Source organism: Sciurus vulgaris (genome assembly GCF_902686455.1).
Source record: "Sciurus vulgaris genome assembly, chromosome: 6".
In the NCBI taxonomy this organism is placed as follows: Eukaryota; Metazoa; Chordata; class Mammalia; order Rodentia; family Sciuridae; genus Sciurus; species Sciurus vulgaris.
The window spans coordinates 29,534,233-29,554,444 of NC_136466.1; the positions used below are offsets into that span (position 1 = coordinate 29,534,233).

The 20,212-nt window shown below is 43.5% G+C and overlaps 1 protein-coding gene across 1 annotated transcript; it reads right to left on the reverse strand.

Annotated features, from left to right (window-relative positions):
• Positions 1–2,476: 2,476 nt before the first annotated feature.
• On the reverse strand, positions 2,477–14,198 carry GM2A (ganglioside GM2 activator). The gene is made up of 4 exons (XM_079145623.1): positions 13,885–14,198; positions 8,975–9,136; positions 4,428–4,610; positions 2,477–4,109 (listed from the first exon to the last, which is right to left on the reverse strand). The coding sequence occupies exons 1-4, from the start codon at positions 13,972–13,974 to the stop codon at positions 3,954–3,956; spliced, it is 591 nt and encodes a 196-aa protein (XP_079001749.1). The 5' UTR covers positions 13,975–14,198; the 3' UTR covers positions 2,477–3,953.
• Between the last annotated feature and the right edge of the window lie 6,014 nt (positions 14,199–20,212).

Sequence of the window (20,212 nt, forward strand, 5' to 3'; positions counted from 1 at the left end):
ATTTATGTTGTTTTTACTATTTGTGGGGATCACAGTGTTAACACGTACATGTACTTTTTTATGGTTGGAGTTGTATCTTCAGAAGAAATTCCCAGAAGTGGAATGGTTGGGTCAAAGGATGTTTTTGTACTTTTGTCAAGAACAAGCACTCCATATCCATGGGTTCTGCATCCATGGATTTAACTAATTGCATATCAACATTTTTCTTTAAAAAAGAAAATTGTGTCTGTACTGAACATGTACAGGGGTTTTTTTATCATTACTCCCTAAATAATATAACAACTTTTTACATAGCATTTACATGTATTAGGTAGTATAAGTAATCTAGGTATTATTTAAAATATGCAGGAGAAGCTGCATGATCTCACTTGTGAGAAAAAAGTTTATCTCATAGGAATAGAGAGTAGAGTGTTCACCCGAGGCTGGGGAGAGTAGCAGAGAGGAAGTGATGCAGAGAGACTGATCAATGGGTAAAACATCATAGTTAGGAATAAGAACTTCAGTTATGTTGTTACATAATAGGATGACTATAGATAATGATAATGTACTGGTATACTTCAAAAAGTTAGGAGTTTGAATGTTTTCACCATAAATAAGTGATAAATGTTCGAGGACATATGTTTAAACTGACTTAAACATTACATAATGTATACTGTATCAAAAAAAGTGTTACCCCACAATTATGTACAATTTTGTTTTTACATGTTAAATTTAAATTAGAAATAAAAATACAAAATACAAAGAAATATGGAGAAAGCCAGTGTGGTAGTGCATGGCTGTAATTCCAGTTATTCAGACTGTAATCCTGAAGTAGGATTGCAAAATCCAACCTCAAAATAAAAAAATTTTAAAGGACTGGGGACATAGAGCAATGATAGAGCACCTCTCTAATATGCTCAAGGCCCTGGATTCAATCCCCAGTACCATTTTTTTTTAATTCAAGAGGATATATACAGGTTATATAAGAGACCTGAGCATCTACAGGGAGTCCTGGAGTAATTCCCACAGATACTGAGGGATGACTATACAAATTCCCCTACAGAAGGAGTTATGTTAGTCAGCTTTCCATCACTATGACAAAATGGCAGAGATAATCAACTTATAAGGAGGAAAGGTTGATTTTGTTGCATGACTTCAGAGTTTTCATTCCATAGTCACTTGGTCACATTCCTTTGGGCCTATGACAAGAGTACATCATGGAGGGAGAACATCATGTGGTGGAGAAAACTGCTCCACCTCATGGCAGGCAGGAAAGGGGTCGGGGTTCCAATAGCCCCTTCAAGGGCACAGCCTCCAATTGCCTAGCTTCTGTCCACCAGGTTACACCCACTAAAGGTTCCACCACCTCGCAATAGTGCCACAGGCTGGTGATCAAGTCTTCAAAACATAGGCCTTGGGGGACATTGAAGACCCAAACTATGGTAGGTGGTTTCCATTTGCATTCCCACTAGCAATGACACCTGTTTCTCTACAGCCTTGCTTATCAAACATGCCATCATACTTAATATCTATTGGATAATAGATATCAAATGGTATCACACAGTGCTGGGGACTAAACCAAGGGCCTTTCCCATGCCCGGCAAGTGCTCTACCACTGAGCTCCATCCACAGCCCCAGCCCCCCGGTGATACTTCACCTTGGATTTCTCTACTCATGAATTTGGACATTTTTTTCATGTTTATGGGTCATTTTTATGTTTTTGAGTGTGTTCACTTCTTTCCCCATTTTTTTCTATCAGGTTTTTGTTACTTTGTTCTTAACTTTTAGTTCTTTATATAGTAGGAATATTAACCTTCTGTCTATAACATATACTGCAAATATTTACTCCAGGTCTTTTGACTTCATGGTGTTTTTTGCCAAGCATTTTTTTTTTTTTTTTTTCTCTGTATGTAGTCAGGTTTACCAACTTTCTAGTGCTGCTGGATTTTTTAGTTGTTTACTTATAGGATTTTCTTACAGAGCCAGGTCCATTTGGGAGTCCAACCTTGCACTGATATGAAATAAAGATCTAATTTCAACTTTTCCAAATGACTTTTCAGTTGGCTGAGCACCATTCATCAAAAAGTTCACTTTGTCTTATGATTTGAGAAGCCACCTTTACCTTCTCACCCCAAGAGACTCTCAAGAGACACTTGAGCCATAAGCATGGCAAACAGAAATCTTCCCTGAGCCAATGAGATTCCACTCAAGAATGTGGACCAAGATCCAAGGGCAGGGGAAAGATTGCAGAGGTCACAATGTGATGGGAAAGAAAAACAGCATCCCTAAGAAGTTTCGTGGTGATTAGTAGAGAAAGCAGAGATAACAAGGGCTCAATACAGCAGGATAACTAGTCCCCTGTGATGCCTCAACTCAACTCAACTTACCTGGACCACTGCAAAATCCTTCCAGCAGAAACAACCCACTGCAAACAAGTGTCTGAAATCCCCACATATAACCAGAGCAGAATACAGTCAAGACAAAGAAGGAGTTCTCATCAAGTTAAAAAAGATTTATTGCCAACGCAGGCTTCAAATAAGCCTGGCATGTGGGGCTGTCCATGGTTCAGAAAGCTATCACGGCATGGCAGGGTAGTGAACATTTCCAGGCAGCCTGACCTAGAATCCACCTTTTCTTTGTCGGTTCTCTGCTGCACAAGGCAGCTGCTGGCAGGGCCAATTCTTCAGCAGCATCAGCCCCTCACCCATGCAGGTCACTGCTCTGAGAGGCCACCTAGACCTCTTCTAGCACTGGCAGATCTTCTCCTTGGGGCCAGATGCTATGGATTTGGCCCTATGGAGGGAGAAATGGTGCTAGTGGAGTTGTCTTGACACTTAGAGGTTGCAAACCGGCCCATCCAAGGGCCAGATTTCCCCAGACAAGTCCATTTGGTGATTTTGGCCTGTACAGTGTATAAAAAAGAACAAGTAGTTGCCAATATTAAAAATTGTAAAATCTCATATAAAAAATCTGCATTTTTGGCCTCTGTAGGAAAAAAAAAATTGTGACTATCTGGCATTTCTGGACCCAGAACATTCTTATATGGCACTAACCAGCTAGACTGCAGCTGCCCACTCTGGACTGAATTACATCCTCCATTACATCATATCTCCAACTGCAGACTCGAGCTCAGCTGCCTTGTATCAGTGCATACAGTGCTATTGATTTTTTGTACAGTATAAGGACTACTTATTGTATCCATGGCTTGTATTATCTTCATCCAATAAGGAAAAGTGGAGGTCGCACCTGGAAATAGCACATCTCCAGTGTTCCTTCTAGCTCAATGATATCTCTTGCTGGGCTCTGAAGTCACCTGGGTTGGTGACCAATTGTAAACACCGGCAGCATTCCTAAAATAACTCCTGCAAGGGAATCTCAACCACATACACCCTGCCTCTCCAGGATACACCGTGCCCCAGTGTCAACTAGGCAAACCTAGAAAAGAATGAAAAATTAATTATAGAAGTTAATGGAGGAACAGAGGAAGATCAACCACTTCACCCCCTTTACTGTAGGAGGGGCTTGGAGTAGGATGAAAAATGTTAATACTCTGAACTCTGCTTTTAAGTTAGTGACCAAAAAGAAAGAGAAAGTCAAAAAGGTACTTCAGGAGGCCAAGACTGGGTCAGTCTGAACTTAAGGTCCCCAAACATGTTGGGTTTCCATTCCTTGAATGTTTTGGAAATAAAAGAAGCTCTTAAAAAGTGATCGGGGTGAGGAGGACAGTGATGTGGCTAGCCCAGAGACAACCCGGGCTCTGAAGAACTGCCACAGTTGGCCTCCCTTAGTTCAGAGCTGCTTGGCCCAGCTTGAAATGTAAGTGGCACAAAGGCTATTCAGTGAGGGCAGCGGAATCATCACAGAAAAGGGCTCGAAGATGGGCAGAGAGTCAGAACTGGGCCTTGGCAAATACAAGACAGAGGAAGAGAACGGCCTTCCTCGTAACCCTGTATTCTGCTGTGCTCCCTGCCACTTTATTTGCCCTTTAGAGATGCGGAGATCTTGACGCAGCCCAGACGCTTCCCACCACTGCTCAGGATGCTCTCGATGCGGTAGTTCCCGGTGCTGAGCCAGCTGGGAAGCTCCAGGTCGGGCACTGTGAAATCACTCTTGGGCAGCGAGTAGGTGCCCTGTGGGAAAGGAGTGGAGCACAGGTCAGGGGAGCCTGATGGGACTCTCGTTCCTGCAGCCACCGCTAGGACTGCCATGAACTCCCCTTCTCCCCTTCTCCTGGGTCCACGCAAGCTTGGCAATCGACATAGCACCAAAAGGACCCTGGAGGTCACGTCCAGGTTCAAGTCCTCCATTTCACCCAGAGATAAACAATTCTTTCATGTCCCCAGAGCATCGGATCTGAAGGAGAATGCAAAGACCCTCGTCTCCAAACCCCCTCTTTGCTCCAGCCACAGGAGTAACACCCCCTGCCCACCACCTCATTAAGTACATACTTCCTTGAAGGGACAGTGACAGGGAAGCCCGTAAGTGTGCAGGGGCTCTGGGCAGGGCTCCCCGGGGGGGATGAGAGTGCTAAGCACATCACAGAAGTCTTCATAGGTGCAGCTGCCGAGCTGCTCCACACACGGGATCTTGACCCAGAAGCCAGCCACTTCCTTCTCCACCGTTAATTCCACCTGGTGAGAAAGGATTACAACTGTAAACGCAGGGCCCAACACACCAGCTCCCCAACTTCTTTAAAGGTCAGCATTAAATTTTAATCACAGAATATTTAACTAGGTGTTTTTTTTGTTGTTGTTGTTGTTGTTTGTTCTTGTGTTTTTGGTACTGGGGATTGAACCCAGGGGTACTTAAACACTGAGCTACATCCCCAGTCATTTTTATATTCTGTCTGGGGACAGGGTCTCACTAATTTGCTTTAGGCCTTGCTAAGTTGCTGAAGCTGGCTTTGAGCTTATAATCCTCCTGCCTTGGCCTCCCAAGTTGCTGGGATTACAGGTGTGCATCGCCATACCTGGCTGGATGATCTTACGGACAGCCTGATCCCAGAATGACAATATTGTGGTTCATGACCCAGCACATTACTCTTTCCTGTGCCCATGGTAGACATTAATAACAATTAATAATTAATAACTGAATGTTAATTTTTTTTCCAGTACTGGGAATTGAACCCAAGGGTACTCTACCACTGAGCTACACCCCAACCCTTTTTATTTTTTGAGACAAAGTCTCACTAAGTTGCTGAGACCATCCTCAAACTTGCAATTGTCCTACCTGAGCCTCGTGAATGTCTGGGATTAAAGGCATGTGCCGCTGAGCACAGCTGAATTTTAGAATTCTTGAGGTTGTCACTATCCACTGATTAAAACTAACACTTGCACTGAAATTGCACTAATTGGCTTAGCTGCGGCATTCTTTCCTGGCTTTTGTTCTGAAGCCTGTCTTGTCTGCAGAACTCTTCTACACAGGACTTCAGACAGCTTCAAGCAACTGACTGGAGTTGGTGGTGACCAAGGTGAATCCTACTGGCTCTTCTTCAGTACAGCCACAGAAGGCAGAATGGGAACTTAGAAGGAGAGTACTTTGAGACTGGTTAAGATCTTAACCACAGTCTTTCCGCTTCCTGCTGCCATGACGTGAGCAGCTTTGTTCCATTACCCTTTCCTGTCATGACATTCTCCCTCACCACAGGCCCAGAAACAATGAAGCTAGCTGACCCTGCACTGAAGCCTCAGAGAACAAGGGCCAAAATAAATCATTTTTATTATTAGAAATAATAATCATGTCTTAATTACAGGCAGGTTACAACAGATGAAACTATCTGCAGAAGTGGCAGGCTCTCCAGACTCAGTTGGGGAAGCTACAAAAGGATCTCTGCGACCAGAGAGAAGCTGGATGAGCAGATCTAGAATGTGTTCACATCTCAGGGCCGTCATGGTGCTGCTCCCACCATGGAGGAGAGAGCTCACCCAGAGGTGGCCAGGACTCCAACACGGTCAGCCCAGCTGTACCTGGCACACACTGAGCATGAACTGTACATGAGTTCCACTCGTGCCAAATGAGTGGTCCCTTAGAAACAGTTTCATGTTCCACCAAAGCTGTCCAGGGGAATGGTAAGGAAAAGGCAGCCGGAAGTTAGCTCTTAAACATCCTGCTTTTTGTGGGTTTATGGCAGGAAGCCACATTTTCAGAATCCTTTCAACTTTGACATTCCAACAATTTATGAATCCCAGGGCTTGCTTTCTGGGGGAATTTTGTTTCTAAGAGACAAATCCTGGATAGGTACTTATTTCTCCACAGTCTGCTAGACTCAGGCTGGTTCCCAGGCTATCAACTCAAACCTTCCAACTGCTCCAGGTATCAGGATGTTGGCTCCTCTCCTCCAGGCCCAGAAAGAATGAACAAGTCAGAACACCCTGTAACCTGTATGGACAAATTCAAATTTCTTCCCTTGCTGGCCTGGACTACGCTATTACGCATCCAAACCCCTGGTTGAACAGTGGCCCTTCCACCGGCCCTTTCTCCTCTCTGCCAAGCCCAGGCATGGCAGCTCATGCCTATAATCAGCTACTCCTAATCCTCTGACCAGGAAGAACCAGAAAGAGGTCCTGAGTTGGAAGTTTAGTGTTCCCACTTTCTAGTATGATGCCTTTGGTGGAGTTACTGCACTTCTCTCAATTCCCATTACTTCACTTTCAAAAGTGGGGTATTTTATAGTGCCTGTCTCTCTCACAAGGTCTCCCTAAGTGGAACAATACCTGCCCAGCACTTAGCATTGTGCCTGGAATGCAAAAACTATCTCCTGCCAGGCATAGCAGCTCACACCTATAACCCAGCTACTCAGGAGACTGAGGCAGAGGAATCACGAGTTCAAAGCCAGCCAGGGCAACTTAGTAAGACCCTGTCTCAAAATAAAATAAAATGTAAATCATAAAATTAAGTTTAAAAATGGATGGTCACTTAGTGGTAGAATGTCTGCCTAGCATTTGCAAGACTCTGGATTTAATTTCTAGTATAGTGGGGCAGGGACATGGGACAAACCTGTCTCCTGCTGCCTGGCTTCTCCCTTGGCTGACACCTACTCCTTGTTTCTCCAGTACCCAATGAAAACACTTGAGTCAGTTAGCCTTCAACAAGAACACCCAGCTGAGGGGACGGGGGAAGCAAGTCCTGCCTGGGCTCCTCCCACCAAGCTGGCAGCCTATGGGGCTGCACCAGCCGGAAGGAGCAGTGTTCCCCTTACCCCTTTCCCCTACCCTGAACCAGGTCCTGGAGACAAGCAGTAGAAGTTACTGAACTTAAGTCAACAGCCAGATCTGAGGTCACAGCCAGGCCTATCACTTGGAGATTACAAACCATGACTCATTTGCAGTTCATCCATTTGCTAAAAGGGCTCAGAGAAGCAAGCAGAGCTGGGTGAGAAGGTACCATCAACCTCTCTATTCCACAATTTCCCTGGCACTTTCATGACACAGAGACACTGATGGCAGAATCGTGGGTCCAGCCTTAAGTTGGCAAATATCTACTGGGGCCCTTCACAAGCCCTCTCCTCTCTTGTGGCCTTGTTTCTCCACCTTGACAGTGAGGTATATGGATCTCATGATTGCAAGGAGGCGTATGGGTACTGACATCTGAGTCAAAGTTTCCTGCCGTTTGAAAAAAGAAATGACCTCTCTCTTTGTTCCTTCAAGGGCCTGCACTCAAAAGCTCTAGATAAAGATCCATTGTCTTGGCCCAAATTTATGACAAGTAGTAAAATAATAGAAAAGAAGGGGCAGGCAGGCACTGGGCACACGCCTATAATCCCAGCAGGTCAGGGGCTGAAGCAATAGGATCACAAGTTCAAGGCCAGCCTTGGCAACTTAGCAAGATCCTGTCTATAAATAAATAAATAAATAAATAAATAAATAAATAAATAAATAAATAAAAATAAGGCTGGAGATGTAGCTTAGTGATAGAGCATCTCCTCAATTAAAAAAAAAAAAAAACAGTAACAAAACTCCCTTGTGTATATAAACTACATTTTCTTTATCCATTGACAGACACCTAGAATGGCTTCATAATTTGGTTATTGTTAATTGTGTTGCTATAAACGTAGGTATGCTTGTATCACTATAGGATGCTGACTTTAATTATTTTTAATAAATACTGATGAGTGGTGTAACTGGGTCATGTGGTAGCTTCAGGCCTAGTCTTTTGAGGAAACTTCATATTGAATTATACTAATTAATGGTTACACTGATTTACAGTCCCACCAACAGTGTATAAGTGTTCCTTTTCCCCACATCCTCACCAGCACTAATTATTATTTGTATTCTTGATGATTGCAACTCTATCTGGAGTAAAATGAAGTCTCAGTGTAGTTTGGAATTGTATTTCCCTGATGATTAAAGATGTTGAACATTTATCCATATGTCTGTTGACCAATTGTATTTCTTCTTTTGAGAAATGTCTACATAGTTCATTTGGATTATCTGGGGTTATTTTGGTGTTGATTTTCCTGAGGTGTTTTTAATATCTATATTACAGATAGTAATCTTCTGTTGGAAGAGTAGCTAGCAAAGACTTTGTCCTATCCAGGAGACTTTCTCTTCACATTCTTGTTTCCTTTGCTGTGCAGAAGCTTTTTTACTTAATACCACCTGAATTATTGATTCTTGGTATTATTTCCTGAGCTTTAACCATCTGCAGTTTCTAACATGGTCGTATAACTTTATATGTGACTACTTTGGAATTAACAGCAACAACAAAACCCAACTGCCAACCAGAGGTGGCCATCACATCCAGAGAATGCTGGAGTGCTCCCTGCCAGGTGCCAGGGATCAGTCGTTCATGCCCTCCTCAGGGCTGAGAGCAGAGATTCCCTGCAATTCTATGACCCGAGATTTTACGAAGCTTAGTGAGAGTCTGGATCTGTGGATCCTGTGGGGCTCGGGGGATGCAGGACTTGAAATTCTTCAATTCCCTGAGCATGACGTGCCTCTCAGGGCTTCTGCTGGCCGCCCATGCCACCTCCCTCCCTCAACCTGCCCCAACTCACCTTCTGAGGGGAAGTGAGGGGGACACTGGTCTTGCCCTCAGCACTGACAGTCACATTTCCAGGAACGACAATGGGGTCAGGTTCCAACATCAGGCTTTTGATGACAGCAGGGTCCTTCCCTTCATCACAGTTATCCCAGGAAAAGCTACCAAGCTGGGAGGGCTAGGGACAATCAGGTAGCAAAGAAAGAAGAGAACGGGAAAGAGGAGAAAAGAGAAGTTGACAGATTATGTTGGTTTTTATGAATCAAGATATGAAAAACTCTGAGTGATATGTATACATTTGAAATGATAAAAAAGGAGTGACATTGCTATTTGTCATTTTAATGACACACGTGAATCCCATAAAATATTTGACTCAAGAAAAAAAAAAGTGGGGGGGGAACTATCTCAGGTCAGAAGAATTGACAAAACAGGCTACTGATGGTGTGAGCTTGCATGAGGCACCTCCCCTCTCAGAGCCTATCTGCACCTCTCCATCTCAAATTTGCGATTACATTTGTCCTACCCATTTTATAGGCAGGACTATACTAAAAGAATATAGTCCTTGTATAGTACGTTGTACATTATAGGGCACAATATAAAAGATCTTGAACTTCAAAATAGATGACCAACCTTATCTGTCTTTGGAGGTGCCTTCTCTGATCGCCCACCTCCCTGCTGCCCACTCCTCTCTAGCCAGCCTTGGGATCCCAGCAGACCAAGCTCCCGGAGCAATCACCTCTGAAGTCCACACCCAGGGCCCTATTCACATCATACCCCACGCTCAGTCCAGGGCCAGGAACAACAGAGAACACAAAACATGTGAGACACAACAGCACCCAAGCCCCACTCTCAAGAGGAAAAGGACACCCATAAAAATATCCCCGGTGGGCCCCTTGTTAATGAACAATCCCCAGGGAACGGACTGGCCCCACCCCAGCTCGTGCTTTCTTACTCCTACCCCATCACTCATGCCATGTCCCCCACCTGAGTCACCCTCCTTCCCTCTGCAGAGTTACCTCCCTCGTTCTGCTTCCACATCCCCCAGGAGGTCTCCTGATTTTACCACCATCTTGTCCAACTCACTCCTCATTCCTACAGGACTTCATGATCTTCAAGGCCCCCACCCTGTATAAACTCTCCCACCCACTCACACCTTTCCCAGCCCCTTAAAGGCCACCTGCAAGAGACTATCGAGAGTCACACCATCCACAATGAGTGTCAGAAGAAAATCTGCCAGTCCCAAGCTCCCGAGCTGACCTCCATCTTCAACATCCCCACAACTGACTGGACAAGAGAGGACACCCAGTTCAGTCCCTGGCACCGAAGTGGGGAAGAGGAGGAAAAGAAACACCTAACCCAAGATTGAGATTCTGATTTTAGGATGAGGACACAAGAGGTTGAATCACTCCTGGGACACGGGGCTTGGTGCTCTTGGGTCAGGAGGTTGGGGTTGAGGCTGAAGCATCTAGACCCGTGACTTGTGACCAAACTGAAGTTGAGGAAGGAATAAGAACTAAGGGTCCTGCCAGTCTGTGGACAAGGGAACAAGATAAAGTGACCACCCTATGCACAAAAGTAGTGAGGGGCATGGCTTTGGAGTGACGTATGGCAAAGGAAGGCTCCAGTCAAGTAGACCCAGGCTGAAATCACGGCTCAGCCACATTTCCCATGTGATTCCATAGGTCAGTAACCCCGGAGCCTCAATTTCCACATCTTCTATGTGAAGGTATTTTTATCTTCCTCTCAAGGCTGGCGCAAGGGTGAGAGCATGGAAGTAAAGCTCATGACACCACGCCAGGCCAAAACACACGCTGCCTCACTAAATGACAGCCATGAGACATCCCAGCCTCCACTTCCTGGCATGAGTTCCTCCTATACCTGTTAAACTTCCCCTTTACTTGAGCTTCTTGGAATGGGTTTCTAATCCTTGGAATGACTGGTCCCACCATGACTAAGAAAGGCAGGACAGAATAGGTGATAGCAAATGTTTCCTTCAATATTCATTCCACAGATATTTATGGAGCAACAATTACAGGCCCTAAGGACTGTGTCAATTATTGGTAAACAATCAGACATGGTTCCTGCACTGCCTTGTGGAGCTTATAGTCTAATCTAAATAAATAGCCTACAATCTGTGAGGACCACAGAGGAAAAGAACAGAAGGTGATACTGAGAGTAACAAAGGACCCACTTAAGTAGGACAGAGGGGAAAAGCTAGACCTCCAAGATGAGGAGTCAGCCATGTGTGTGCAGACAGAACGCAGCAAAGGCCCTGAGGTAGGAAGAAGCCTAGCTGCACCAGGCATTCACTACAAGGCCTGGAGGGATGGCAGGGTCATTTAATACAGGACCTCACAGGTTATAATCAGGAGGACGAACTGATCATGGTGCAATGAAACACACTGAAGAAAAACACCAAGCTCTGATTTAGAGTTGTGAACAGACAACGTGAAAGGGGGGACCACGTGGGAGGTCACTGTCAAGTGAAAAAGGGCCTGGAGTTGATATTTGGGCTGAAGAAATAGGTAGGAGGGCTCGCTCTTCTCTGGGGCTGCTTTCCCCAATTCTAAAGTAACCTGATTCACATTGAGGATTGATTCTGGGTTGAGGGAAATTTCCAGAATACCCAGTTAGATCCCCTCCCCTCTCCTAAAGCCCCTTCCCTTTACCTGGGCCCTGAGGGAGACTTAACAAGGTACTTCCCCAGTGGTGGTACCTGGTTAGCTAGAGCTATGCACAGGGGTTCTGCAGCTGCAGTCAGGCTTCTTGGGAAAAGCAAATAGGATGGATTAGCCATGCCCACCCAGGGCCAAGCTGGGCACCACGTATTTGCCATCCCCATCCTAGACCAACAAGTGGGAAGAGGCAGCATAGGGAAGAGGGGAAAGGCCTGGCACTGGAGGCAGAAATGTGGGTACAAATCAGAGACACAAGTTAAAATCAGACCTCAGCTGCTCTCACTGCTGAGGCCGCAGTAAGTTACTCCCTCAAGGTTCAATTTCCTCAGCTATTAAATGGGCGTAATTATATCTTCTCACAGGGTTATTGTGAGGGTAAGAAGTTTGTATACAGAAAGCACAGAGCTCAACCCATCAAGACTCTCAAGCTCATGATAAAAACAAGGAAAGACTGAGAAACTACGACAGGCCAGAAAAGAGTGACAAGACATGACAACACCATGTGGTGCCCTGGACCAGATTCTGGAAAAGAAAGAAGACATTACCAGAAAACTGGTGAAACCCAAATAAAATCGAGAGTTTAGTTAATCATAATGTACCTATGTTGGTTTCACAGTTTGGACAAAAGCATACTAATAATATAAGAGGCTAACAATGAACACTGAGTATACTGAAACTCTATCCTATCTTTGCATCTTTTCTATAAATCTAAAATTATTCTAAGATTTTAAAATGTATCATTAAAAAAAAAGCACAAGGCTCAATGCACAACACCTGGTATGTTACAATAAATAACAACCACTATAAGCATTAAAGAATCTATTATGCACCTACTATGTGCCCCACAGAGCTAACCATTCTCCCCTGATATCTAACATCCACCACAGCCCAGAGTCACCAAGACTGGTTAATGCTAGAAGAACTAGAATCCAGGTTTCCAGAGACTGAAACACTGACTTGTCATCCCACAACCTTTATCTGGCCCATGATCACAGGGTCAGGGCTCCGAATGACATGAGCCCAGAGAGAAGATTAAATGATAAGAAGATATGAACTCAAAGTGCCACTTGCTGGTGTGATCTTGAGTGAGCCCCTAAAGGACTGAGTGAAGTGGGTGACCTCTGAGATATCTCACAGCCCTCTAAAACTGCCAGTCTAAGACCCTATGGTTTGGGATGGTACCCATAGCCAAGGCATAGAGGAGAACAGAGATGTAGGGCAAACTGAGCCTCTACCAGACCCCACAGTGGGTAGCCAGCCCTGAAGCCCACAGTAGCTTCTCAACCTGCACTCAGGGACAGGTGCAAATCCTCTAGACAAATAAGGCCACACGGTTCTCACACCTTCATTCAACAGGCAAAATAGTCTTCCTGCTCTGAGCAGGGGAGACCAAGTGAAGGCAGTTCCCTTCCCTGACAACCATCCAGACATCACGCTCTACAGACGAAAAACTCAAGACTCGAGGAGTCATGGATTGGAATAGAGAGGGATCAGGAGCCAGGTCTCCTCGTTTTGGGTCCTATCCACTTCCCCCTACACCATACTGTTCCTCTCTCTGGAACAAACCTCCAAAGTGGTGTGAGGAAGTGATCCGGAGCTGACCGGGTCCCTTTGCTACCAGAGACGTCTTGTCCACAGCTGTGAAGTAAAGGAGGCAATGGAACTGGACTATTTAGCTCGCGGAATGACAGAACTTCCCTGTCCCAGAGGTCTGCAGCATGAGGTGAATAAGAAGTGAAGGGGGAAGTTTAGAAGATGGGAAGGCCTGGTTTCTCAACCAGAAGCAGCAAGGTCACAGGTCTGGGCAAGTGTAGACCTTCTGGCCTGAATGGGTCCATACCCACCCACCCCAGGGTAAGAATTCAGAGAATTTGGGCCAAAGAAGGCATGAGGAGCCAGGCCTCATCATAGGAAAACGGGAAATAGGGGTGGGGATATGGAGCAGAGTAACAGGGCCAAATCTCTGCGCCTGGACCAGCGCTTTAATTCTGTAATTCTGTGCAGCTCAGGCGCTTGGAGAGGGCAGGAGTGCAGACGGGAAACGAGATTATTCCCACCGAGTGAGTATGGAGCGCCACACCATCACTGCACAGATCAGAGTGCCATATTCGGTCGCTTTGGGAGGCTCTGCTGCAGAAAAGGAACACTAAGAAACAGTGCGACCACAGCCCCATATCCCACCCACCCGCACAACCCCCAATAGGGTCGGGAGGTTGCAAGCAGTCTCCTAAAAGGAGGGGGAACTCACGCGGTTTAGGCCAATGCGCGCAGGGGCCGCAGGGCCGGCAAGAAGCAAGCCCAGGAAGATCAGGAGCGGAGTACGCATCGAGGGATGCATTGCGAAGGGTGGACTCACGCGGAGTTAACTACAAGGCTCCAGGCAGCGGCGGCGCCTTTAAATGCCTGCCCTCAATGGGTATGCAAAGCTATGCATTGCTATGCAAAAGCTGAGCTCAGCCACCAGCAGGTTCGCCCTGCCCTGTCTTGCCCCGCCCAGCGGAGATATTAGGGCAGGAATAGGAAGGATCCGCCCCCCAGCGCGCGACTGTAAACCGCCCCTTTCCAAAGTGCAGCGGCTGAACCGGAGGAGGAACCGAACACAGCTTCACGCGAGGAAGGGGCGGGTCTGAGCGCGAGGGAGGGGCGGAACCCAGTGCGGGGGCGGGGTGGAGCTGAGCGCTAGGGCGGGGAGAGACCGAGAGCGGGGGCGGGGCGGAGCCGAGCGGGCGGGGCGGAGCCGAGCGGGCGCGGTGAGCGGAACTGACAGCGGTTGGAGGGGGCGGGAACATGAGGGCGAGGGCTAGGGCGAGGGCAGGGCTGTGTCCGTCACCACCTGGGAACCTTAAGGGACCCACGTACCCTGTTTTATTACAAATCCTTGTCCGCATACATGACCTCCTCCCTGCATATATAACAACTCCTCATATCCATGTTACGAATCACTGTCTCTTTATTATAAATGCTTTAAGGCATGCTAAAACCTTAATGAAAGCATCTAGGTTTTAGCCCTATTTTAGCACTGAGGAAACACGCGGTGAGGTTAGCTTTGCCGAAGCCACGCAGCTAAGCAATGATATAACAGGACTGTAGTAGTTGAAATTTGCTTTAAATAAAAACAATAGAAACGTTACTCCTAAATAACCACCAGATTGTACATTTCTCAAGAGGTAGAACCATGACTTTTAGTCACTGATGGGTACCCAGTGCCTGACACGTAAGTTATCGTTGGATAAATGAGTTCATGAGTAAAAATTAAAACTTACTAATCTATTTTTAATGAATTTTATATTTATAGAAAAGTTTGCGGAAATAGTTCAAAACTCTCTTCCAATTCCCTTTTTAACATTAAAATATCATGGCACTTTTCCAAAATTTAAGAACATGTCATTGGTACATTACTGTCAACTAGGCTCCAACTTTTCCTAATGATCCTCTCATTATAATAAACTCTCCTCTCTTCATCTAACTGAAGCTCTTGATTACACACAAGTGCATTTTGCGGTCCAAGGAAGAAGAGGACTTGCCCAAATATTACATGGCAGAAGCGTTACTTGACATTGTTTCTCCTGCAGCTGATCCCATAGGTTGTGGGAGAGATGCCCATGTGGGCCTGCTCCTTGATGGATGGCGGGGACTATAATGTCAACACTGGAACTCCCTGGAGCATCACCAGGAATTAGCACAGACTTCCTTCCAGTATCATTCCTTCATCTTGGTAGCTGCCACGTCCCCTCAACCCCATTACCCACTTCTTCCCAACTCCTGAATATTCCCATCTCTTAGTTTCAGACTCACTCCATCATCACACAAGAGGTCATTGGCTCAGGCAGTAAAAGTTTCATTCTCCCAGCCACCTTGGAAGACTGTGTGGTGAGTGAGCACATTCCTTTCAGATTAGCGTACCTGGCATCTCCACATGAAGAGCTTCTGAAAGTCAGCATACCCAGTGACTAAAAACCAAGACCATAACACATGGAAGGAGGGACAGGACAGAGGTTTGTTCAGAGTGCTCTGCTCCAAGTCAGGTAGACCCAAGCTTGCCTCCTGGGCCTGGTGCCTACTGCTGTAAGAACCTGGGTAGGAGCCTTAACCCCTCTGACCTCAATTTTCTCATTTGCAAACAAGGATTTAAAATAATGAGGATGATTTAAAATAATAATGATAATGAAACTACCTCTCAGTGATAAGCTATTTACTCATTCACTTATAGATTCAACAATTGGACAAGAAAAAGACCCTGTCCCCATCCCCACAGGCATACCCACATCTCCACTAAAACTAGAGTCTTAGAGAAGAGCAATCAGTAAGTAAAAAATAATAAGAACAAGAAGATAAATGATATTATCAAGTGATGCTACCAAAAGACAAAAAAATCAGGTTAAGGTAATACAAAGTGGGGATAGATTGCCTTTTTGAGTCAGATAAGAACTCTCTGAGGAGGTGGACTTTGTCCTTAGGAAAAATGAGAAATATTTAGGGAGGGGAAAAGCCAGTGTGACAATCAAGCATGGTCAAGACCATCAGGCCATCGTTCCCAGCCAGGGCCGCACACTGCAGTCCTCTGAGGATTTTATGTAAAAAGCATGTTTTGTCTTTTATAAAAAGGAGTAATTTGTCTAAGTTCAGAAATGTCATAAAGGCTGTTTTAATTTATAACCTTAAGGAAGGAAGAAAAGAGGCAGAAAGGAATCAGCAAGAAGGATAAAGAAATTATCCTTATGAATATGAGGACGTATTTTGGAGAATGTTTCTCAACGAAAAAGAGAAAGGGGACAAAACTAAGAATAGAAACAAGTTGTAGAATATCCAAGTAAGTCACAGAAGATTTATGGAAGATAAATCTCAAGAAATTTGTATGTGTGATTAAATTGACTATAAAAGATTATGTGAAGGATTTCTAAGGTCAGAATTTAATATACTGACGTAATACCAGCACCTAACTCTCTATGTTTAAGACAACAAGATTTTCTTAAATCATTGATTTGCTCTTATTAACATTTGCAAAGAGCTGTCTTAAAGAATAAAGATTTTGTATTTTATCAAGATAATTTCTTGTGTCTATTAGTTTCCATTACTTAAGGAAACTTCATCTTAAAAGAATTAGGGTTTAAGTACCTATTTTAAAGTTTTTGAAATGAACACTTCAAAACTCTGGTTAAATAAACAACTATTATTTTAACTTATTATAGTATATTTGACACCCTAAATATATGTGACTAGAGATATGTTTACATCTGAGAGTTAAATATGTTTGAACTTTGTCTAAATGATATACAAAAGTTTATATAATTAAAGCTACATAGGTTTGATATAGGCAAGGTAACCAATGAGTGCTCTCTTTCATACAATGTACATTGTATCTGGACCTTAACATACAAAAGGTCAATGAAACTTTTGGCATTTCTGCCATTGTATTTGGCCTGCATCTGCTTTGACTGAATAAGCACTTTATTATACATATGAGATACATTTGTATATCAGGTACTAAGTCTGTGTTCATTAGCTTATAAGAGGTTTAATAGCCTTGAATTTTTGTCATTGCTGTTAACCTGTATAGAGGTTAACAATTATAGTTGTCCTACGAAGCCATGGGTTCTGAATTTTTTTGCTTCAAGAGTTAAAACTAAGTTAATAAGTATATAAAGGACATGTGTGTAACTATGATGCTAATAATTAATGTCCTCTTTGTATTTTAAATTTATTCATGTTCTCCAAGGGCATAAGCCTTCTAAAATGTAAAGTTCAGAAGAGCACTTTACTAAGCTGGTATCCTCTAAACTAAAATGGTTAGTAGTGATAGGCTTTTTTAGGCTTATATAAAAATAGCAAATTTAGATGGGGATTTATTTGTGTCATCTAATATTTTATAATTGGATTCAAGTAACCTACTGTCAACAAATTATATAGAGATAATTATTCTTTACACTGGGTGGAAATTTAAATGGATTTTTAGAAAGATGATAAAGGCAACCTGATTCATTTAAAAGTTGGCAATGTGGAACATAGAAACTTTTTGCCACTTTTTCCACAAAGAAAGGAAATTAAGAGCTCTCTTAGTCTTTCTGTTTGAGTCATGTTTCAGACATAATATTAACATGTTAACTGATATTCAAATATGCTCAGAAAACAATATATAAGAACCTTGTTTTCTTATGCCCCTAAGTAGAATGATATTTAGAAAGGGGATGCAGATTAGCTTCAAATGTAAAACACTTTAATATTTGTCAAAAGGCCAACCTCAACTGAGCTGACTCGACCTACTCCATGTTAGGATAGCCGAAAAATAGACTAAAATGAAGCCCATTTGAAGTTCCGATGGATAAATTTTAGTTGTAAAAACAGTGATCCCAAAATAAAAAGAGATATAATGCAAAAATTAAGTAAGGGATTTTAGGCAAATTATAAAAGCTATTTAAAGGTTGCAAAAGGGGTTTTTTTTTAATAGAATTTGTAAAAGATTTTGTACATGATTGAGTTGACAAATTATGTATTGGTTTTTATAGGGAATAAACAGATGTCAAAGCTACATTAGTGTCATAAAATTTATGTTTCCTCCCAGTAACCTGGAAGTAACCTTGCAAGAGGTTTGCAAGTTCAAGGCCAACCTCATCAATTTAGCAAGACCCTATCTCAAAATAAAAATAAGATGGGCTTGGACTGTAACTCAATGGATTCAATTCCCAATGCCACCAAAAATAAAATAAAATAAAATTTACATTCAGAAATAGTTCGGAACTATTATACAAACTGAATATGTTTTTGCCCTTTTTATTTTGATTTTATATTTTCCTTTTAAAACTTCACAACTGTTGCCCATTAGTGTTTTGCCAGCAGTACAACTTCTAACAGAGTAACCTAAGTTAATCAGAGATAATAAGCCATCACCTACAGGACAGACAGAATATGACACTGACTCCCAATACTAAAACTCCCAATGAGATAGAAGGTACAACTGTAAAATTATAAAAGTTCAAATTAAAACCTACTGCGTGGCACATGCATATAATCCCAGCAGCCTGGGAGGATGAAGTAGGAGGATCATGAATTAAAAGCCAGTGTCAGCAATTTAACGAGGCCCTAAGGAACTTAGCAAAACCCTGTCACAAAATAAAATATAAGAAAGGGTTGGGGTGTGGCTCAGTAGTTAAGCACCCCTGGGTTCAATCCCTGATACAATTTTTAAAAAATAAATAAAAACACTACTTCCAGACTGATGGAACTGGGAACTGGCCTTCTGGGTATTCAACAACCAAGACTTGGAGACCAAAGTCAAGGAAAATATAAGGGCTAAGAAAAAAATAGTCAATGCTTTGGCCCTTGACCTCTAAAGTCAACCAGAATCCAGGGAATGGCAGGACCCTTCTGAGGACCCTTCCACTCTGGTATGTCACCTCACCTCCCAATCAGTGGGCTCAAGTGGACCCTAGAGAACAGGAGGCCAACCAGGGTACATTCTGCAAAGAGTAGGGTCATTGGAGGGGGTCAAGCATTGCCCCTAATGCTTCCAAAAGAAGCCACATGATCAGCAAGTCCCTGACCCGCAGCCACAGATGACAGAACTGGTAGAGGAAAAGAACAAAGGAGTGGAGAGGCTCCTCACAAGTTCTTAAAGTAACCCCTGAAGAGTCTTGGCTGACCTTAACAATAGGAAGGAAAGAAGTTAATTTGTGGGCAACATAGGGGTCACCTAACTGATCTTAAACACCCAGCAGGGAAGGCTAGTCAAAGGTAAACATGCTATATGAGGGTCATACATGGACAATTCAAGGGAAGACAGTGAACTTTTGAAATGTAACTGAGGGTATGCCTTTGTGCCAGCCCTACCAAAAGTAAATAAAGCAGGGAAGTTAAGAGTTGTTCTTTGGAAGTTCATATACATGGAACTAGTTAACAAAAGAGCCCCCTACGTGATTTATGTAGTTGGATAGCTTCTGATTTTGAGTCCCTTTGTATTCTGCTTTATCATATGTAATGGTACTTCTAATTTTTATTTACTTATTATTTTGTACTAGGGATTGAACCCAGGGGTGCTTTACCACTGATGTACATCCCCAACCCTTTTAATTTTTTTTTTTTTATTTTGGAACAGAAGCTTGTTAAGTTGCTGAGGACCTTGCTAAGTTACTGAGGCTGCCCTCAAACTTGCAATCTTCCTGCCTCAGCCTCCTGAGTTGCTGGGATTACAGGCAGGGTCCATTATGCCTGACAGTACTTCTACTTTTAGGCTTAAGCATTTAATGCTTCCTGCTTATATGCTTCAGTCATTGTGTATAGACTAGTTTATCACCAGACCAAGAAACCTGCAAAGTCAGATTAGCCAACAAAATCAAGAAATGGACAAAAGATACAGAGGAATTTTAACAAGGATGTATACTCCTTCACTTTTGCCTGCAAATGTCTAATGATTGATTAAAAACAGGATTAAAGACTTGCCATCTCTGCCTCCATTTTGCATCTATCTCCTTTCAAAGTCTGATTGATAGCTCTCTTGTATCACAAGAGAGTTAAAGCTACCCCTGGCAACAGCCACTTACTTATCATAGACAAGTCCCCACCTGACCAATCCTGAGATAATG